This window comes from Cupressus sempervirens, chromosome 3, assembly GCF_028749045.1.
Source record: "Cupressus sempervirens isolate cs-2001-9-10 chromosome 3, ASM2874904v1, whole genome shotgun sequence".
Classification (NCBI taxonomy): domain Eukaryota; kingdom Viridiplantae; phylum Streptophyta; class Pinopsida; order Cupressales; family Cupressaceae; genus Cupressus; species Cupressus sempervirens.
Genome location: NC_143120.1, coordinates 560,642,178 through 560,657,942, shown reverse-complemented (window position 1 = coordinate 560,657,942; position 15,765 = coordinate 560,642,178). Strand labels below are relative to the sequence as shown.

The following is a 15,765-nucleotide window of genomic DNA, read 5'->3' as shown; positions in this document are numbered from 1 at the left end:
TTTATAAAACTTAAACTCAATATATACTCCTGAAAGTACCAATATCATCACCAACTGAATATAGAGCCTAGGCCTGCCAAAAATGGAAACATCCATCACTGACTTGCTAAAACTAGTAAGCTGATCGCTATGGACCCTATAATTATCCTGCCAGACCACGAGGATCACAATGATGGATTGGCCTCATTGACTGCCTGCCAAATGCTAAAAATAGGAGACATTACACATATTAAGGATCAATTTCCATTTCTCATTCCACTTCTTCTCCCTCATCAAAAAAAGACTTCTTGTGTTCTAATGGTGCTAATCCAATTAACTTCAATGATAAAACACTTCATTTCTCATATCCTATACTTAAAAGGCCTTATGCTATAGAATTCAATAATATTGTTAGATATGAATAAAAAGGAAAAGCTCTTTGACCCTATGAAGATAGTATCCCAAGCCCACTTAAAGATTAAACCATATGTAACCTTGCATGTTCCTAAATATATCTTCATTGTCATTCCTATATTTCTTCCTACTTATTGGCATAGTATAGTTAGAAAATATGCTAACACAACCTTCCCGTTTTTATCCCATATTCCCTAGCCTATGATCTTATTAAACTTTTACTCCTATTCTACATTGCATGTTCCCATGGTCTTCTCTTCATTTTTCCATGTGGCCTAATAGATGGCCTCCCTATAATACATTCACGCTCTTGTCCCTGTTTCAGATCATATGTCAATATGGTTTTCTTTTCTCTTACCATGATCTCTCACATACAACCTTATTATTCCTATTCCAAATCATGGGACATATTTTTTCTTCACTTACCATTATCTCTAGCACACATCTATCTCATTCATATTCCAAACCATATGGCATAATTTTATTTTCTCTTGCCATGTCATTAGGATATGACACTTGTTCTACTTCCCACTTCTATCATTCTATGTTCCCTTTATATGCTATATTTATTCTCCATAGTCCATTGTTCTACTAAAAATGACAATCACTCTCTTTCCTAGTCTTGTTGAATTGTGTTCTTGTTCCCTTATTGATACTCCTCGCACCTTATTATATTTTTTCTACATACACATGTTCTACCATACTTCCCTACTTCATTTGTTGTGGTTCCACGTATCTCCCTACATATTATGAATCCTCTTTTGAGGTCAATCCCAAGGGGGCATGTTTGGAAAAACTACTTTTCATTTTCAATCCTTCTTTTCCTATTTAATCAAGAAAATTCATATCCACTAATCAGTCTATTACTAGATACCTCTTCTTTATGCATAGTCCCATTCTATGAGGAAGCGGGATGATGATCCTGGATTAATGATCATAATGGTACAATCCTATTGGGACTAACTGTTGAAGTTGATGAAAGATCAACCCCACAGCTCCCAAGAATCACGTGTATGCAAACACTTGTCACTGAAAGAGAGAAGCAAAAACTATGGAAGCTGGAATTCCCAGATCCATAGATGAGACATTCTTCATGACCAAAAAGATAAATTGCTATAATCAAAAGTGAATTAATGTTACAAAGAGATCAATCCTTATAAAAGGAGATCAAAACCCTAATAGGTAAAACCTAGGTTGCATGATAATAATTAATTAAAGAATTAGTTGTTATATGCCTAAAGTTTAGCTTAAGTAAACTAGAGATAATAAGTGACTTAATAATTAAATTAATATGATTTAATTAATAAGAAAATACTTATTTACTCTAACACCCTCCCTTAAGATAAACTTAGGGAGTAGCTAAAACTCTAGAAACTACTACTGAAAGTAAATTTGGGTCCCGACAACAAAAGCTTGATCAAGTACCCAAGCACAACCAAATCTCTAAAAAAAGAGGAGAAATAAAGAAAACCACATGGGAAAACCCTATTCCAAAAAGAGATGGAAAGAATGTTCAAGAAGATAGGAACAAAAGGATGATCGTGAAGAACACCACTAAAGCACAAAGTTGCAAACACTGCCAAACTGTTGATCTGAAGAACCTTCACTGTATAGAACATAACCAGATAGAGAAGACTAAGTCTGAAGAGTTGATCAATCGAAGATGGAAGGTATCTTTATGGCCTCCAAAAGAAAGGAATGAAAGAATGTCTATATGGTAAATGATTTATCTCACTGAAATGCATAGGTATCCAGCCATTACAATTGCTTAGTACACAAGATAAAATAGTCAATACATAGCTCACTCCATCAAACCAAGAAAAAAATAGAAGCAAAATAACCCCCTATAATGCTGAGAGGTAAGACATGAACACTGAAACTGAATGCAATATCTCTTGCAAAAAGAAGAACCAAGAACATCAAGAGTGCAAAAGAAGTACAAACACTTATAATGGCACATGTCATTGACACATCATGAGGCTAATGTCGTGGAAGGAACACTCACTTGACAAAGGAAGATAGCGAATATGGCCAACATGAAACCCCCTAAGGCACTTTATACTATAGTGCGAGTATGACAAAACACAAAGATCTCCAAGATCTTGAATTGCAATAGAGTGTCGCTTTATCTCAGTGGGTTTGCAAAAATACTACAACATGATTTCAAAAAAGATCAAAAGAAACATAAGCCTAGTATAACAAACAGTACAACCCATGATGAATCATTTGAAGCAATGAAATCAATCTCCAGACCTGAAACAACCAAGATACCCACCAGAATGCAAAAAAGCAAAAAACTGAATGGGATGTGCCTAGAGCAAAATCTAGAAAATAGAATGCCTCAAATGTCTCTCGGAGTGCAAAATAGAACCATCAACTTTGACTACATAAACTGGCAACCAAACAACATCAAAAGTCCAAATAAACTGCACCATCATGACGGGCTCAAAACCTACTTTTTGACGATATCTCGTTTGCGAAAAACGAAATCCGAATGAGCAAGTTATGACCAAAAAGCCACATGTAGGTCAAAAAAGAGTTGGAAGGGCAAAATTTTAAAAAGATCACCGCCTCGAGATCCATGCCAAAATGCATCAGAAAGTGTGACAGTTTCATATCAAAACTATCTCAATTTGCAGGCCAAAAAATTTTGATTTACGTGCCAAAATCTTGATTTGCGTTCCAAAAAATCTCAATTTACGTGCTAAGAAGCTAGATTTTTCGCGCCAAAAAATCTCGATTTTCGTTCAAAAAAATCACAAAATTGTTGACTCCAGAAACGTCCCCAATTGAGGAGCAAAATTTTTTTGCCTCAAATTCCAACTGTGTCCAAATTGGACAAATTTTATATGAAAATAACGGTTTTTAGTTGCTCTGAGCTCAACGGTGAGGTTCGTTTGGGCTCAAAGTGGCTAGAAAAATGGTGTCCCCCAAATTCAATACAAAAAAATTCTTAAAAATGAAACCCTCTGAAAGAAAAAAAAAAAAAAAGAGATCTAAAAGGCAAGCCAAACTTCTCATAAACAAAATAGGGGCATGAAGATCTGGAGGTTTGATACCATGTTGAAGTTGATGAATAATCAACCCCACAGCTCCCAAGAATCACTTGCATGCAAACACCTCTCATAGAAAGAGAGAAGCAAAAGCTATGGAAGCTAGAATTCCTAGATCCATAGATCAAACATTCTTAATGAGCAAAAAGATAAATTGTTATAATCAAAAGTGAATTAATGTTATAAATAGATCAATCCTTACAAGAGGAGATCAAGACCCTAATAGGTAAAACCTAGGTTGCATGATAATAATTAATAAAAGAATTAATTATTATATGCCTAAAGTTTAGCTTAAGTAAACTAGAGATAATAAGTGACTTAATAATTAAATCAATATGATTTAATTAATAAGAAAAAACAACACTAACTCCACTCTTATTGAACCCTTTGTGCACTCTTATGTGCATGTCATACATTCACATGTCTTTATACCCACTTCCACTCCTATTAATGTTGGAAATTCAAAATTGTAAATACCAATATCTGATTGTTATTTTATCAATTAGCATACAAATAACTAATTAAAAATTTTGCCCTTATATTTTCTTTCAATTATGCAAATATTTTTCTATTTATTGAAAAGTTGTTGGAGACTTGGTGTGGTTAACATCAAGACATCTAAAAGATGCATTTAGTGGACTAATAAATTACTCAATGTGCCAAGGATGTCTTGTTGATTTTAAAAACTTAAATGTAACCAGAATAATCAAAAAATCCATACTCTCGAGGATGTGATGAAAACAAGTAGAAAAAGAAGGGGTTAAAATGGGGGGTGTGCCCTTTAGATCCCACCATGCATAAATGTTTAGGCTAGCCCTAAAAGGAGAGTGTCATATTCCCATTCAAATTAGTACCTACCATACAAATCTTAGTAATTGAATATTTGATCATAACTATAAAGTAGGAAGAACAAATGACATAAGCCAAGAAGTAATTACCTGAGAACTTTGAAATGTCAAGGTGGGTTGTTGTTTAGGAAATTGGATTGGTAAGATGAAATGTACCTGCAATATCCCAATTTATGTATTAACAAGAAAAAATGCACAAAAGGAACTTAAGAAAATTTTATTAAGATAGAAGCTGAATTTTGGAGAAGGGGAAAATAAAATAAAACCAAACTTCTACTCAATCAAAGGTCACATGTATATGTCTTCTAGTTGCTATTTAAAACGATCATAATGCCAATCACAAAGTTGTTAAGAATGTTAGATAAATCATTGAGATGGGAAAACATAGACATAGTTTATGAAAAACTTATGGATTCAACAATAAACTATACCTAGATGCTATTATATCCATTATAAAATTAATCGTACCAATTTTCAATTGGCATGATAAAATTTTATACTAAATTAGACTCAAGAAATTAGTAATTCAGCCAAATACATTATATCTATAGGACCTAAGATATTATTAACAAGGAAACTATGCAAACCCTTATTAGAATCAAATACATGAATCTGGTTGACTCTTAACACAGAATATTTTTAAAATAATCATCAGCCGCTCTACTTCATATTTGCTGTGTGGAGGTATCTCAAAAAGAAAAAACTGTTACATTACTGAATCATGTATTCCAATTGGAAATGAAACTGAAAAAGCTATAGAGTACATACAACATACACTTGGACACTTGTATACTTCCCATAGCTTCATAAATAAATTTTCTCTTGATTTTTATTGTTTTTTTATGAGGTATCTTGCAATACAAGTCATACAAATATGTTTAAATGAAAATGGTTTGTTGTCTTTTAGAAAGAAAAACATGATAAAAATACTATTATGAAATCTACAATACCAGAAAGGTGAAGGGTCCTGTCGCAGCAAGGGCAGATACTCTCCTGCAAAACACCTGATTTCCAATATAATAAGAACTTAGTACTTTGGATTAAACAAAGTTCTATAAAGGAACATCAAGAAATCAAATAGTGTTTCTAACAAAAAGAAACAAGAGATGCAGGGAAAATCCCACCGTCTCTGCCTCCAATGGCCTGCCAAAATGTGGAACTAAAGCTTCAATAAATGCTCTTCGTAAATTGACTGATGTTATTGCTTCGGACAACTGTTCCATACCATTCCAGAATCAATATAGCTCAAAAGAATATGATTTGTTATAGAAAGGTTCACAGGAGATATGAAGGGAAACTTGAAAGCTCTAAAAAGAAAATGGAAATACATGCATATGAAGTCAGGATTTCCAGTAAATTAAAAACTACAACATTCGAGGATAAAGAGAAGACGAATCATAACCTTTAATGTTTTTATGACTACAGAATAAAAATGCCTTGATTCAAAAAATTACATCACATTTTCCAAACAGTTTCCCTATTCTAGCAGTATACTAAACATTTACAAGTATTAATTTACACAAGACTATTTGGAATATGTTGTTAATTTCTTCTAACAATCTCTATTTGCCTCTAATCCAGAAGATATGATTGATTTGGAAAAAAAGATGTTCAAATGAGAAAATATCATAGACAATGAACCAATACAAAGTGTACATGTGCACAATCTAGATTCCACCAGTGTTGGACCTTGATGCATTGATAGTAAATAATGACTAAAGAATGCTGAAGGAGACACCTCATTCCATGGAATAAAGTGGTGATACAGGGTCATATCATGTTGTCAGCATTTTAATTTTCTCATTGAAGACAAAACAAAACAGAATTGTGTGAAAGATAAAACCTTACATCAAATCATTTGGCTCTCATTCTAACATTTAGACCATTGGGGCCATGTCCTAAATGTGCAGCTCTGTTGTAAAGAATGAAGGTCGGATAGTTTTGCATAGTCATGTTCCTCTCAAATTTCTAAGCAATTTCAAAACAAATTTGAGTTTGCAAGCAGAAGTTATGATTCTAAGAATGTTATCGTCAAAGTCACATAGTATTCAACTTAAGTCTTTTCGGCAAGCTTTTAAACCCATTTAATTGATTGCTGGGTGATTGCTGGGTCATTTTTTTAACTTGAGAAGGGTTTCTAATAATCCTATTCAGCAAATTTATCTTACAAAAATCAATTCTGAACAGCACTAGCATAAGTGATTTGAAAGTGCCATTTTATTCAAAAATAGCTACAAGAAATACTGCTGGCACACAATTGAAATAATATTTCAGTTTGGAATTTGACTTGTATTCGTACTATGGTATGCTGAAGGATAGCTTATATACATCACACGGAGAAGAAGGTTACACAAATGGTAAATACTTTTGAGACATTGAGGTACACTGCAAATGTAGGCAATGTCTATATGAGCAAAGGAGTGTTTTTAGAGGTATTTCAAAGATCTTTAGGCATTCTTGGGGTTGGTTCTGTACCTGATCAATCATTGTACCCTCTATACTTATTTATTGCTTAGTCAAACAAGGGTATTTTGTTCTACAGAATTAGAGGATTTTTTTAGCCTAAAGTGGGTTCTTCTTCGAGGTAAATGCAATTTCTAGATTTGTGCATAATGTTCCTTTATATTCCCATTGTTGTTATTTATATCTCTATTTGAGCGATTTGCAAATGTTGAACTTGTAGTTCATCTTTTATTAATTGGATTTTCTATGCTTCATCTACTCTTGGGATGACTCCTGCCAGCAACTCTTGCGATGATTCCTACTGGAACTTCCGCACAATCAGCCCCCACAACTTTGGTCATTTCTGCTACGATCATGTCCGCCATTAGAGCCTTCACCTAGGCTTTGTGTCCGCGGGTCCTAATCGCGTGTTTGAATTTGGTTTTCTTTCAGTTGCTTCCCAAGTCTTCATTTTGCTCCTCCCTCCTTTCTCTGTCATGTGTGGTTGTTTCACTTTGCTATTTTCTGTGTTCTCGTGGCTCTTCCATGAGATTTTACATATCAGGTGTTTCACTTCGTTGTTTCCTGTATTTTTGTAGCTCTTCCACGTGGTTTTACTTGTCCACATGCTAGTGTTGTGTGAGTTGTGTTTGCCTTTGCGTGGATACCCTTTTGTCGCGCGCGACTGTTTTTATTTCTCTGTCATTGCACCCTCACGCATTCGCTCTTGTTCTTGGCATGCTCGGAGTTGCAGACTCCTTTCAACCTTGATTTGTTCACACACTGGTCTCCTTCCTTACTCAGGGGTAACTCAGTGTTTGCGTCGAGGGTGGTGGTTCTTCTCTAACAAAATTTCTACTCCATATCCCTTGTTTACGAGCACAGAAAGATTACAGATTATTGTCTCTTCGTTCCTTTGCAGTGATTCAGACTACTCCAAGCTACTACTTGCATCTAGACAAATGCACTTTCCAGCTTCTCTTCCCTCTGCTAACCTCCTATTGTCTTCTACTGCTAGCCTAGACATGGGGACCTCTGAGTCTTTTGTCATGCCTTGCCCTATTTCAGTCCTAGCTTCTACTGCTATTCCAGTGCCATCCTTCACATACCAGAGGCTCTACGACGAACTAATCAAAATGGAGGCTGAGAACCAATGTTCAGAGGATACAGTCCAAACACTATCAAAGACCATCGCTGCTATGAAAGTTTAGGTAGATTCCAACATGTCAACCCTCTGCAATTTCTCAACCACTCTCATTTCCGAAACAAGAGACATCAATACCCACTTTGACACAGTCGTAAGGCAACTAGGGATCACGACACTTTCAGAGAACAACAGAATGAACTCGTGGTCAGCACACTTCTTTTCCGTCTGAGACTATCATGTCCCCTTTCCAGAGTAGACATCAGAGACGATAGAGTTGGCCTATCATTAGAGTCTTGTAGGCTGACGGTGGTGTTTAGGGACTCAGTCAAGGTACACAGTGTTCAGATCTGGAGTTTCAGACAATAGGAGAGCAGTTGAGAGTAGATCCTTAATTGTAGGAGTTTCCTACATTTTAGGAGGTGGAGATTGGTTACATTCTTGAGTCTCTACGAGATCATTCTATGGTTTCAGTTTCGAGAGATTTAGAGACATACCTATTTTTTAGGAGTATCCCTATTTTTGAGGGATGAGACTGTTAGTTATTTCACATTATCCGGCATCAGTCACAGGAGGTGACAAGATCAATTTCACCTCGTAGAGGTGTTTTGGGCTATCAGTTCGCTATTTGGGAAATATTTTAATATATCTAAATATTCTCCAAAGTTAGCATTTTAATAATTTAAATAAGGCTAAGTTATAGCCATTTTGGAGTAATAAGGGGTTTTTTGGCCTCATCTGGATGAGTATCCCTCGGTGTAATAGCTCATTGGAAAGGTCCTGAACTTTTCTAAATATATCTCTTTTGACTCAGAGCATTTCGGTGAACGGATTTCTTTCTATTGGGAAAAAAGTCAATTTTTGGATACTTGACCGCTTTAAAAATGAGAAATATATTATTTTATAACCTAACGCCACATGGAAACATTTTTAGGGTTCGAGCTAAGTATGGTGGGTTATAAGGAGGTAAAGAGAAAGTTATAATTCATTATTGACATATTACATCTTGGATTTGCAATTTGGGCTCTGATTGAGCTTTCAGAGCTTGGGACGCCAACCCCACTTGCTTTGCCTGTTTGGGACGTAGCCCCCAAAATAGTGGTTTGGATTTTTTGATGTCAAAGGCGTCTTGGAGATTGTGCATTGTTTCTTCTTGGGAACGCAGTATTAAATCAAAGTTTCAGCTGGGATTTGGGCATTCTATCCACATGTGGGCACTTTGCAGCTGTACGGAAACACCTGGCAGCCATATTCTTTCCCACGTGCAGCATTGGAGAGCAGGAATCTAGTCATATCTTCTTTCTGGGTTCATATTTCTTCTTCACACCTTCAGGTTAGATTTATCCTTGGTTGTAATCATCTGGATATTATTGTAAATCTTCATCCAGTTAGAAACTAGGTTTTATATTTAAAAATCTGCTTGAAGCAAAATTACTTTTGGCTATATTTGAAATATATTTTCAGAACTAGTTCAGGTTATTGTACTTCTGTTATTATTCATTGCAAAATCATCAAAAACATAAAACACTCAAACCCTTCTGCAACTTCTGTCTAGCTCTGCAAGAAAATATTATTAAACAGGGAAAACAAATTTAAAAATAATAAAATTACAGCAGATCAGCAGAAGAGATCCATCAGGGATCTTTCAGGGACCGAGCAGAAAGCCAAATCTTGGGCATCCGTTTGTACCAATACTAAATCTGCTGCTCTCGTGAGTGTGGAAAAGATCGTTAGAGGCAAATTACCGAGGAGCGTTGGGGACGCACCCGTGAGCTTAGCATCTAGGCCTCCCAACTTCCCCTACTTATCCTACGACAACTAGACAATCCTTTCTCCTAGATCAGCTAGGCATCTTAGATATCACATTAGACAAGTATTGGGTGGTACCAGATGGTGCCCTTTTTCTGCGGTTCCTCTCATTTTCTGGCAAGTTAGAGGCTCTTAGATCAAAGAGGAAGTTGTTCCCTCTTCCTTCAAAGATCTTTTACGACGAGGACCTTACTAGAGCACAAGTTGTTGTGCCGAGACACTCTAGGGGTTTGGTTATTGAGGTGAGATGGGCAAAGAAGTTTGCAGTGCTAAAACCTCAGAGCTATTATTTGGGATTCCACTCCTAACGAGGATGGGAACAAAGACCGGCTCCTCTAGCCAAATGAAGGTTTCGCCAAACACTTGCATGGAAATGAACTTTCCTCTGGTTCTCTTCTTATCAATTCTTCGAATGGTAATGGCACTCTTTGGTCATTGCCTAGTTTTTTTCGGATGCGGTTAGTATTGTGGATATTTTTGTTGTAACGAAAACTCATGAGAGTCTAATCTGCCCTGTCCCGGGGTTTTCACGACATCAATGGCTATCCGTTTGTAGATAAGAGGTCCATGTGTCTAGTGTCATCCCAGGTTTGGGTGGTGTGCCTTGTTTGATCAGAGACAACCTCATTACCATTACCGCGATGGTTCACTCTAAAAACTCGGCTAGGTTTATGTGGAACCAAATTAGCCATACTGGTTGCCGTCTTAGAGACATCTTTATAGCAGTCTGTTGTTTCTTGCCAGCCACTTCTCTGTATGCCATACATAGTTCGGTGGATGGAGATCCCTTCTCTAATTCGTATGAATGCATCTCCAAGTTTTTGAGCTTGGGTGAGATCATCATTCTGGGTGACTTCAATGCATGGACTAGAGATCTTCAGACTCCTCCCCATGACCGCACTTCGGATTTGACTTGTACTCGGAAGACTGATCCAGCCCATATAGATTTTCAGCGATACTCTCAAGACTGCTTTGGGCCTCTTTCATGTTACGGTCGCCATCTCCAACTTTGTGAGTCTTCCGCTCTTATTATCCTAAATGGCCTCCCCTACTTCCTAGGTTCTAAGCTCTTCACTTGTTGGTCCCACTATGGGGGTTGCCAAGGGGATGGGTTCCCTCGTCCTTCTTGAGAGACAGTGCTTCTAGTATCACTTTCAAGACACTGCGTCCAAGTTATCTATCTTATTCTCCTTGGTTAGACCAATAGTTCTATAGGGCTTTGTGGTTTGGGGGTTGTTTCTTCTCGATTATGAATGGGCCTCAATCGAGCAGGTCTAGACCCTTCTCCTCTATCGGATTAACATATGTCACCAGTACACTCGACAATATTATTTTGGCCAAGTTCAAGGCTCACCCTTTCAAGCTTAGCACCATCTTCAATTTCATCTACTTCCTTCATTGCCTCAGGAGCTTTGCCGACTTCGTAGATGGTCACCACAAATACTCCTACCTCACATATTGTTCCTCCGTTGATATTGTTAACCCTTATTTGGTGACCAGGGCTCCTTGTCGATATACCCAGGACACTACCTTATTGAGCTCAATTGGGATTGACATAGAGTGTCTCCTGCCTTACCACTTCTCACTGGTGCCCCTACCCATCTCCTCCTCACACAACAGGAATTGAATGGGCACATTAGAATCGATATTTATAGACACTACATCACCACAACCTAGATTAATCCTCTGGTGGGTCTGTGCCAACAAATGACCTACTTTGAGCACTTTGTGGAGATTCGTGAACGGATCATTGTGTGCCCCTTCTACTTGAGAAAACAATGGAGTCATGCCATCCACATTTCTTTGGGGTCTTTTAGACTACAGTTCTCACCAGCTTCGGTGCTTGACAGATCACCACTTGACCAGAGATGACTAGACTTGCCACCGTTGCACTTTGTTAGAGACGGAGACTTAGATCCATTTCATCTTCTGATGCCCTTTATACTACGAGATCAGAGGCAAGTTCCACTGCTTATTCAGAGACTGCAGATCCCTTTCATTCTCTTTCAGTTATTTCGACCAGAGGTGTTTAGCTCTTTACATCCGAGACACTTCTCAACTCCGTGACCTTGAAGCTAGGCCTTGAATTAGCTACACCGCCTTTTTCCTGCTCATTTCCCCATCCAGGGACGTGAAGCAACCACTTGCTACTCTTGTCTCCGGGTTTACCAAATTTGTCACACCTCGCCGTAGATTCACTAGACAATGACACCCTATCTCCAATGTTACTTAGAGACAAACCCAGTCCCCTCGTCACCCTAGGCCTTACCCTTCGGTGTTGGATATCATTTTACTGAGAAAGGATTTCTAGTCTTCCTCTCATTTGTTGTTGTACCCTTTATTTTCTTTCTTGTTCGCTCTTTTTCAGACACTGTTTGGTGCTCTTCCTAAGTTGCTTTTCTTCCCTGTTATGATCTTCCAGTCCCTTAGACCCTTTGTTGGTCTCTTGTTGGACATTAATATCATCATCTTATCTTATGTACAATACAGATCCTCTCTGGAAGCTTTGATTTATGTTGTATTTAGAGGTTCCATATTAATTTTTTGGCCAATTACATCAATAGTAAGATAAGTTTTCTTTTGTAAGCTGTCCCCATACAAGAAAGCCATGTAGTTTGAACAACATTGCAGCCCATCTGTTGTACTTTTTAAGATAGTAAATCACTAAATATAATTTTTTTAATTTATTTATCAATATAAATATTACAATAGGTAAAAAATATTTTTTCTTTATTTGGTTAAAACATAGTACTTAACCCAAAAAATTCCTAAAAAGTATCTTTGATACATCTATTTCAAAAAGACATAAACATCTATAAAGGTAGATTTAAAATTGTTTTCTCACTTTATGTTTGTTTGTTTTTCAATTTTAGACTACTTTATTGTTGTATACATTTAAGTTTTACATAAAGTCATCAATGTCGCTATAAAAACTAATTTTAGTTAAAACTTATTACTTAACCCAAAAAGATTCCTAAATATCTGCAATATATCTCATTCAAAAAGGCTTAAACATCTATAAAGATTTAAAAATAATAATTAAAAACATTGACTTTAAAGTATTTTTTTTTAAAATTTTAGACTAATTTATTAGTGCATACAACTGATATTTCTTGTTGTAATGCAATAATGAGAATGAGATAATATTTCTTGCACAGCTAACAGACTTGCATATTGCAAATCCAGTAGATACATCTGTTGGAAAGGGAAAATGCAAATGCTTGCTTAATTTAATATCACAGGAACCTAGACTTATTTCAAGAGGTTTCATGGGTCTCCTCCAGAGCAGATCGCAGTTGGTAATGCAACTTGTGTGACTGTGCCTTAATGTTGGTGTCCTTGACAATGCAAATTGCAAGCCTTATTTGCAACGGTAGGTCTCAACACAAGATCGTAAGTCCTGGATATAAGTTGTACTTTCACTAATGAAATGCACACCCAGCTGTGGATAGCAGCCTCCAGATTTATAAATCGCAGCCCCTAATATATAAACCGCAACCTCTATTTGCTAACGCCCAACCTCCAGATAAGCACATGAGTCAGTAAAATATTTTGCAAGTTGTTTTTGATGAATCATGGGCTGTAGACAAAACTGCAGCCTCAGTAAGAAATTGTCATGCCTCTTAAATCAATGTCCCAGCCTCAGAATAATTTTGCGGGAGCCTTGTGGTATCAAACGCAACCTCTCAGATCAGAGACAACAGCCTTTCAATCTCTAGGTTGAATCTCTATTAGCAGATGCAAAGTGACAATAAAATCCCAATAGATTTCCTCACAATTTCAAGGACAATCTCTAACAAATAATCTTTCTTCAAATCAAACCACATAATGAATCTCTCCTTAGATACAGTTAGAACAGTAAGGAGACCACAAACCTTCAAGCCAATCCAATATTCCCAGCCACAGTAAAGATAGAAGGGAAGAAAACAATTGCAACACCTCAAATACAACTAATGAATCAAGGAGAATCAGTCTCCAGGCCATATTACAAAACCCATATCTCAGCAAGGGCACAAAAACCAATAACTCATAAAAGTTACAAAGACACTAATATTCAGTTGATAATCGGGTGCTTTTTCTAATGAAATGAGCTCGTATTTAAAATCCCTCATTGGCAAAAGTTTCCTCAAAAGAACTCCAGAAACTTTATGAATACATCTCAACTCTTTTTAATGAATATCTTTTAATAACATTATTATAGTAAAATATTATTATAATTAATTAATACATGTGACCTCATGCAATAAATTACCACACCCACTGCAGGTGACGACCAACTGCCAAAGCCACCCACTGCACTACCAAAAATAGACTTACTAAAAATAGTAAATCCACAACCGAGACCCCCAATCACCCTGCCAATTCACGAGGGTTGCTATAATGAACTGACTCAACCATCCACAGAAGCTTGCCAAAAATGGGTACATTACAATAAAAGCATTTGCTTAAACAAAAATAAAATATACATCTAAATCATTAGAAAACACAACTAAAAGAGCTAGGAACGCAGTGAAGGTTTTGAAACAAATCAATTGACCTGTGATCATAAATGCTTTTCTAGAAGAAGCTAGGAACCCTATCTTTAATTTTTCCATATATGAGATGTGAAATGAACTAGCACCTGTGCCCTTCATTTCAAATCTAGTATCTAGACACGTCTGCAATCCAATCTTCCATTCATACCATAGTATACAGGGAAAGCAAGGACAAGGAAAAACAACCTTGAAATGGAGCTCAATAGCGGAGAAAACAAGCCTGGATTAAAATATGCAACACAGGTTCGAGCCATAGAGTCCAAGTTTTTGTTGCACAACAAAGCCCATGTGCCCCCTTTTGTGCATATTTTATAGAGGAAAGAAATTCTCTGTTGGATTTCAAAGAGGGCCTCAAATTGACTTTCTCTTATGACATGTTGCAATCATGAAAGGGATTAAGCGGTTTTCTGTCATTGCGAAAGTCATCAAAAGCACATCAAATGCACTGTCAGACTCCTGTTGACTATGGAACATAGAACAGGCAAAGCCCGCAAAAATCTATCCATGTAGCTATTCTGCAGCTTCAAAACTTTCAGCCACCAGCACTCTTCAAGGCCTGAAAATTGGCATTTGTTATCGTCTGTCTATTGATTGAATTGTTGTGAGTTTTACAGTCCAGAGGGAGCATAAAAAACACTGGGATTCTCCCTGAATCATACTATTTTTGTAGTGCTAGCAGCCAAAACATGCTCTATTTCTTCATAGCTTTTCTCAAACAAATGAATTGCTTCCACCTACCAATCAGCAGTGGGAGGAGCCTGCATTTGGACTTCAGATGCCTTGCAGGCAACAAACAAATCTGGCTCAAGTGAGCTATTTTGGGCTGGAAAAACTCTATATATTTGTCCTACAGTGTTGGTGAAGCACTGCAAGGGCTTATAGGAAGAAAAGAGCCATAGGGGTTTATAGGAGGAGAAAGGCCAGCTGCAAAATGAATATGTCAAATTCTGTCTTGCACCTCTGGGTTCTGCAATTCAGACCTGTAGAAGGTTTTCATTGAGTTGTTATAGATTCGCAGTCTGCCTTCCACAGGCTTTCTTAAATGGTGACAACCTCTAGCAGTGCTGATGGAGGAAAAGGAAGAGGTTCTTCAACATACTAGAACTGTGAGGAAGATTCCAGAGTTTACTTTTTGTTATTTTTTGTGTAAAAAAAATAATTTTACCCTAACAAAAATGCTAAGAACCAATAGAAAACTAGAAATTACTGCATAAAATTACATTTAGAAAATAAAACCGTTTTCACTTTAGAATGTCATATTTTTCTATTGTAAAAATTAATAGTGAGAGGGGTCTAATGGAAACATTAGTTCCCCACCTATATATAAGCAGGGACTAATAAAATAATTTAAATTTAAATTTAAATACGAATTCAAATAATAATAAAAATCTAATTTCTAATTGGAGTATTAGAGCTTTCACCCTTAAAATTGCTCAAAGAACTAAAATAAATAAATAGATGTCTAAAATCATTAATTAAATAATAAGTTCTTATATTTTATTCTAAATAAGATCTAACAAAGAATGAGGCAAGAGCCTACA

General features: G+C 36.6%; 1 protein-coding gene across 2 annotated transcripts in view; it reads right to left on the bottom strand.

Moving 5' to 3' along the window:
• LOC149567653 (BRCA1-A complex subunit BRE-like protein) overlaps positions 1–15,765 on the bottom strand; it is a 197,784-nt gene that overhangs the window by 52,452 nt on the left and 129,567 nt on the right. For both annotated transcript variants that reach the window (XM_089820908.1, XM_089820909.1), the window contains 3 exons: positions 5,419–5,508; positions 5,245–5,298; positions 4,385–4,450 (listed from right to left, as the gene is read on the bottom strand). In XM_089820908.1, coding sequence (XP_089677034.1) covers positions 4,385–4,450; positions 5,245–5,298; positions 5,419–5,508 — 210 coding nt within the window. The remainder of the gene's footprint in view (positions 1–4,384; positions 4,451–5,244; positions 5,299–5,418; positions 5,509–15,765) is intronic.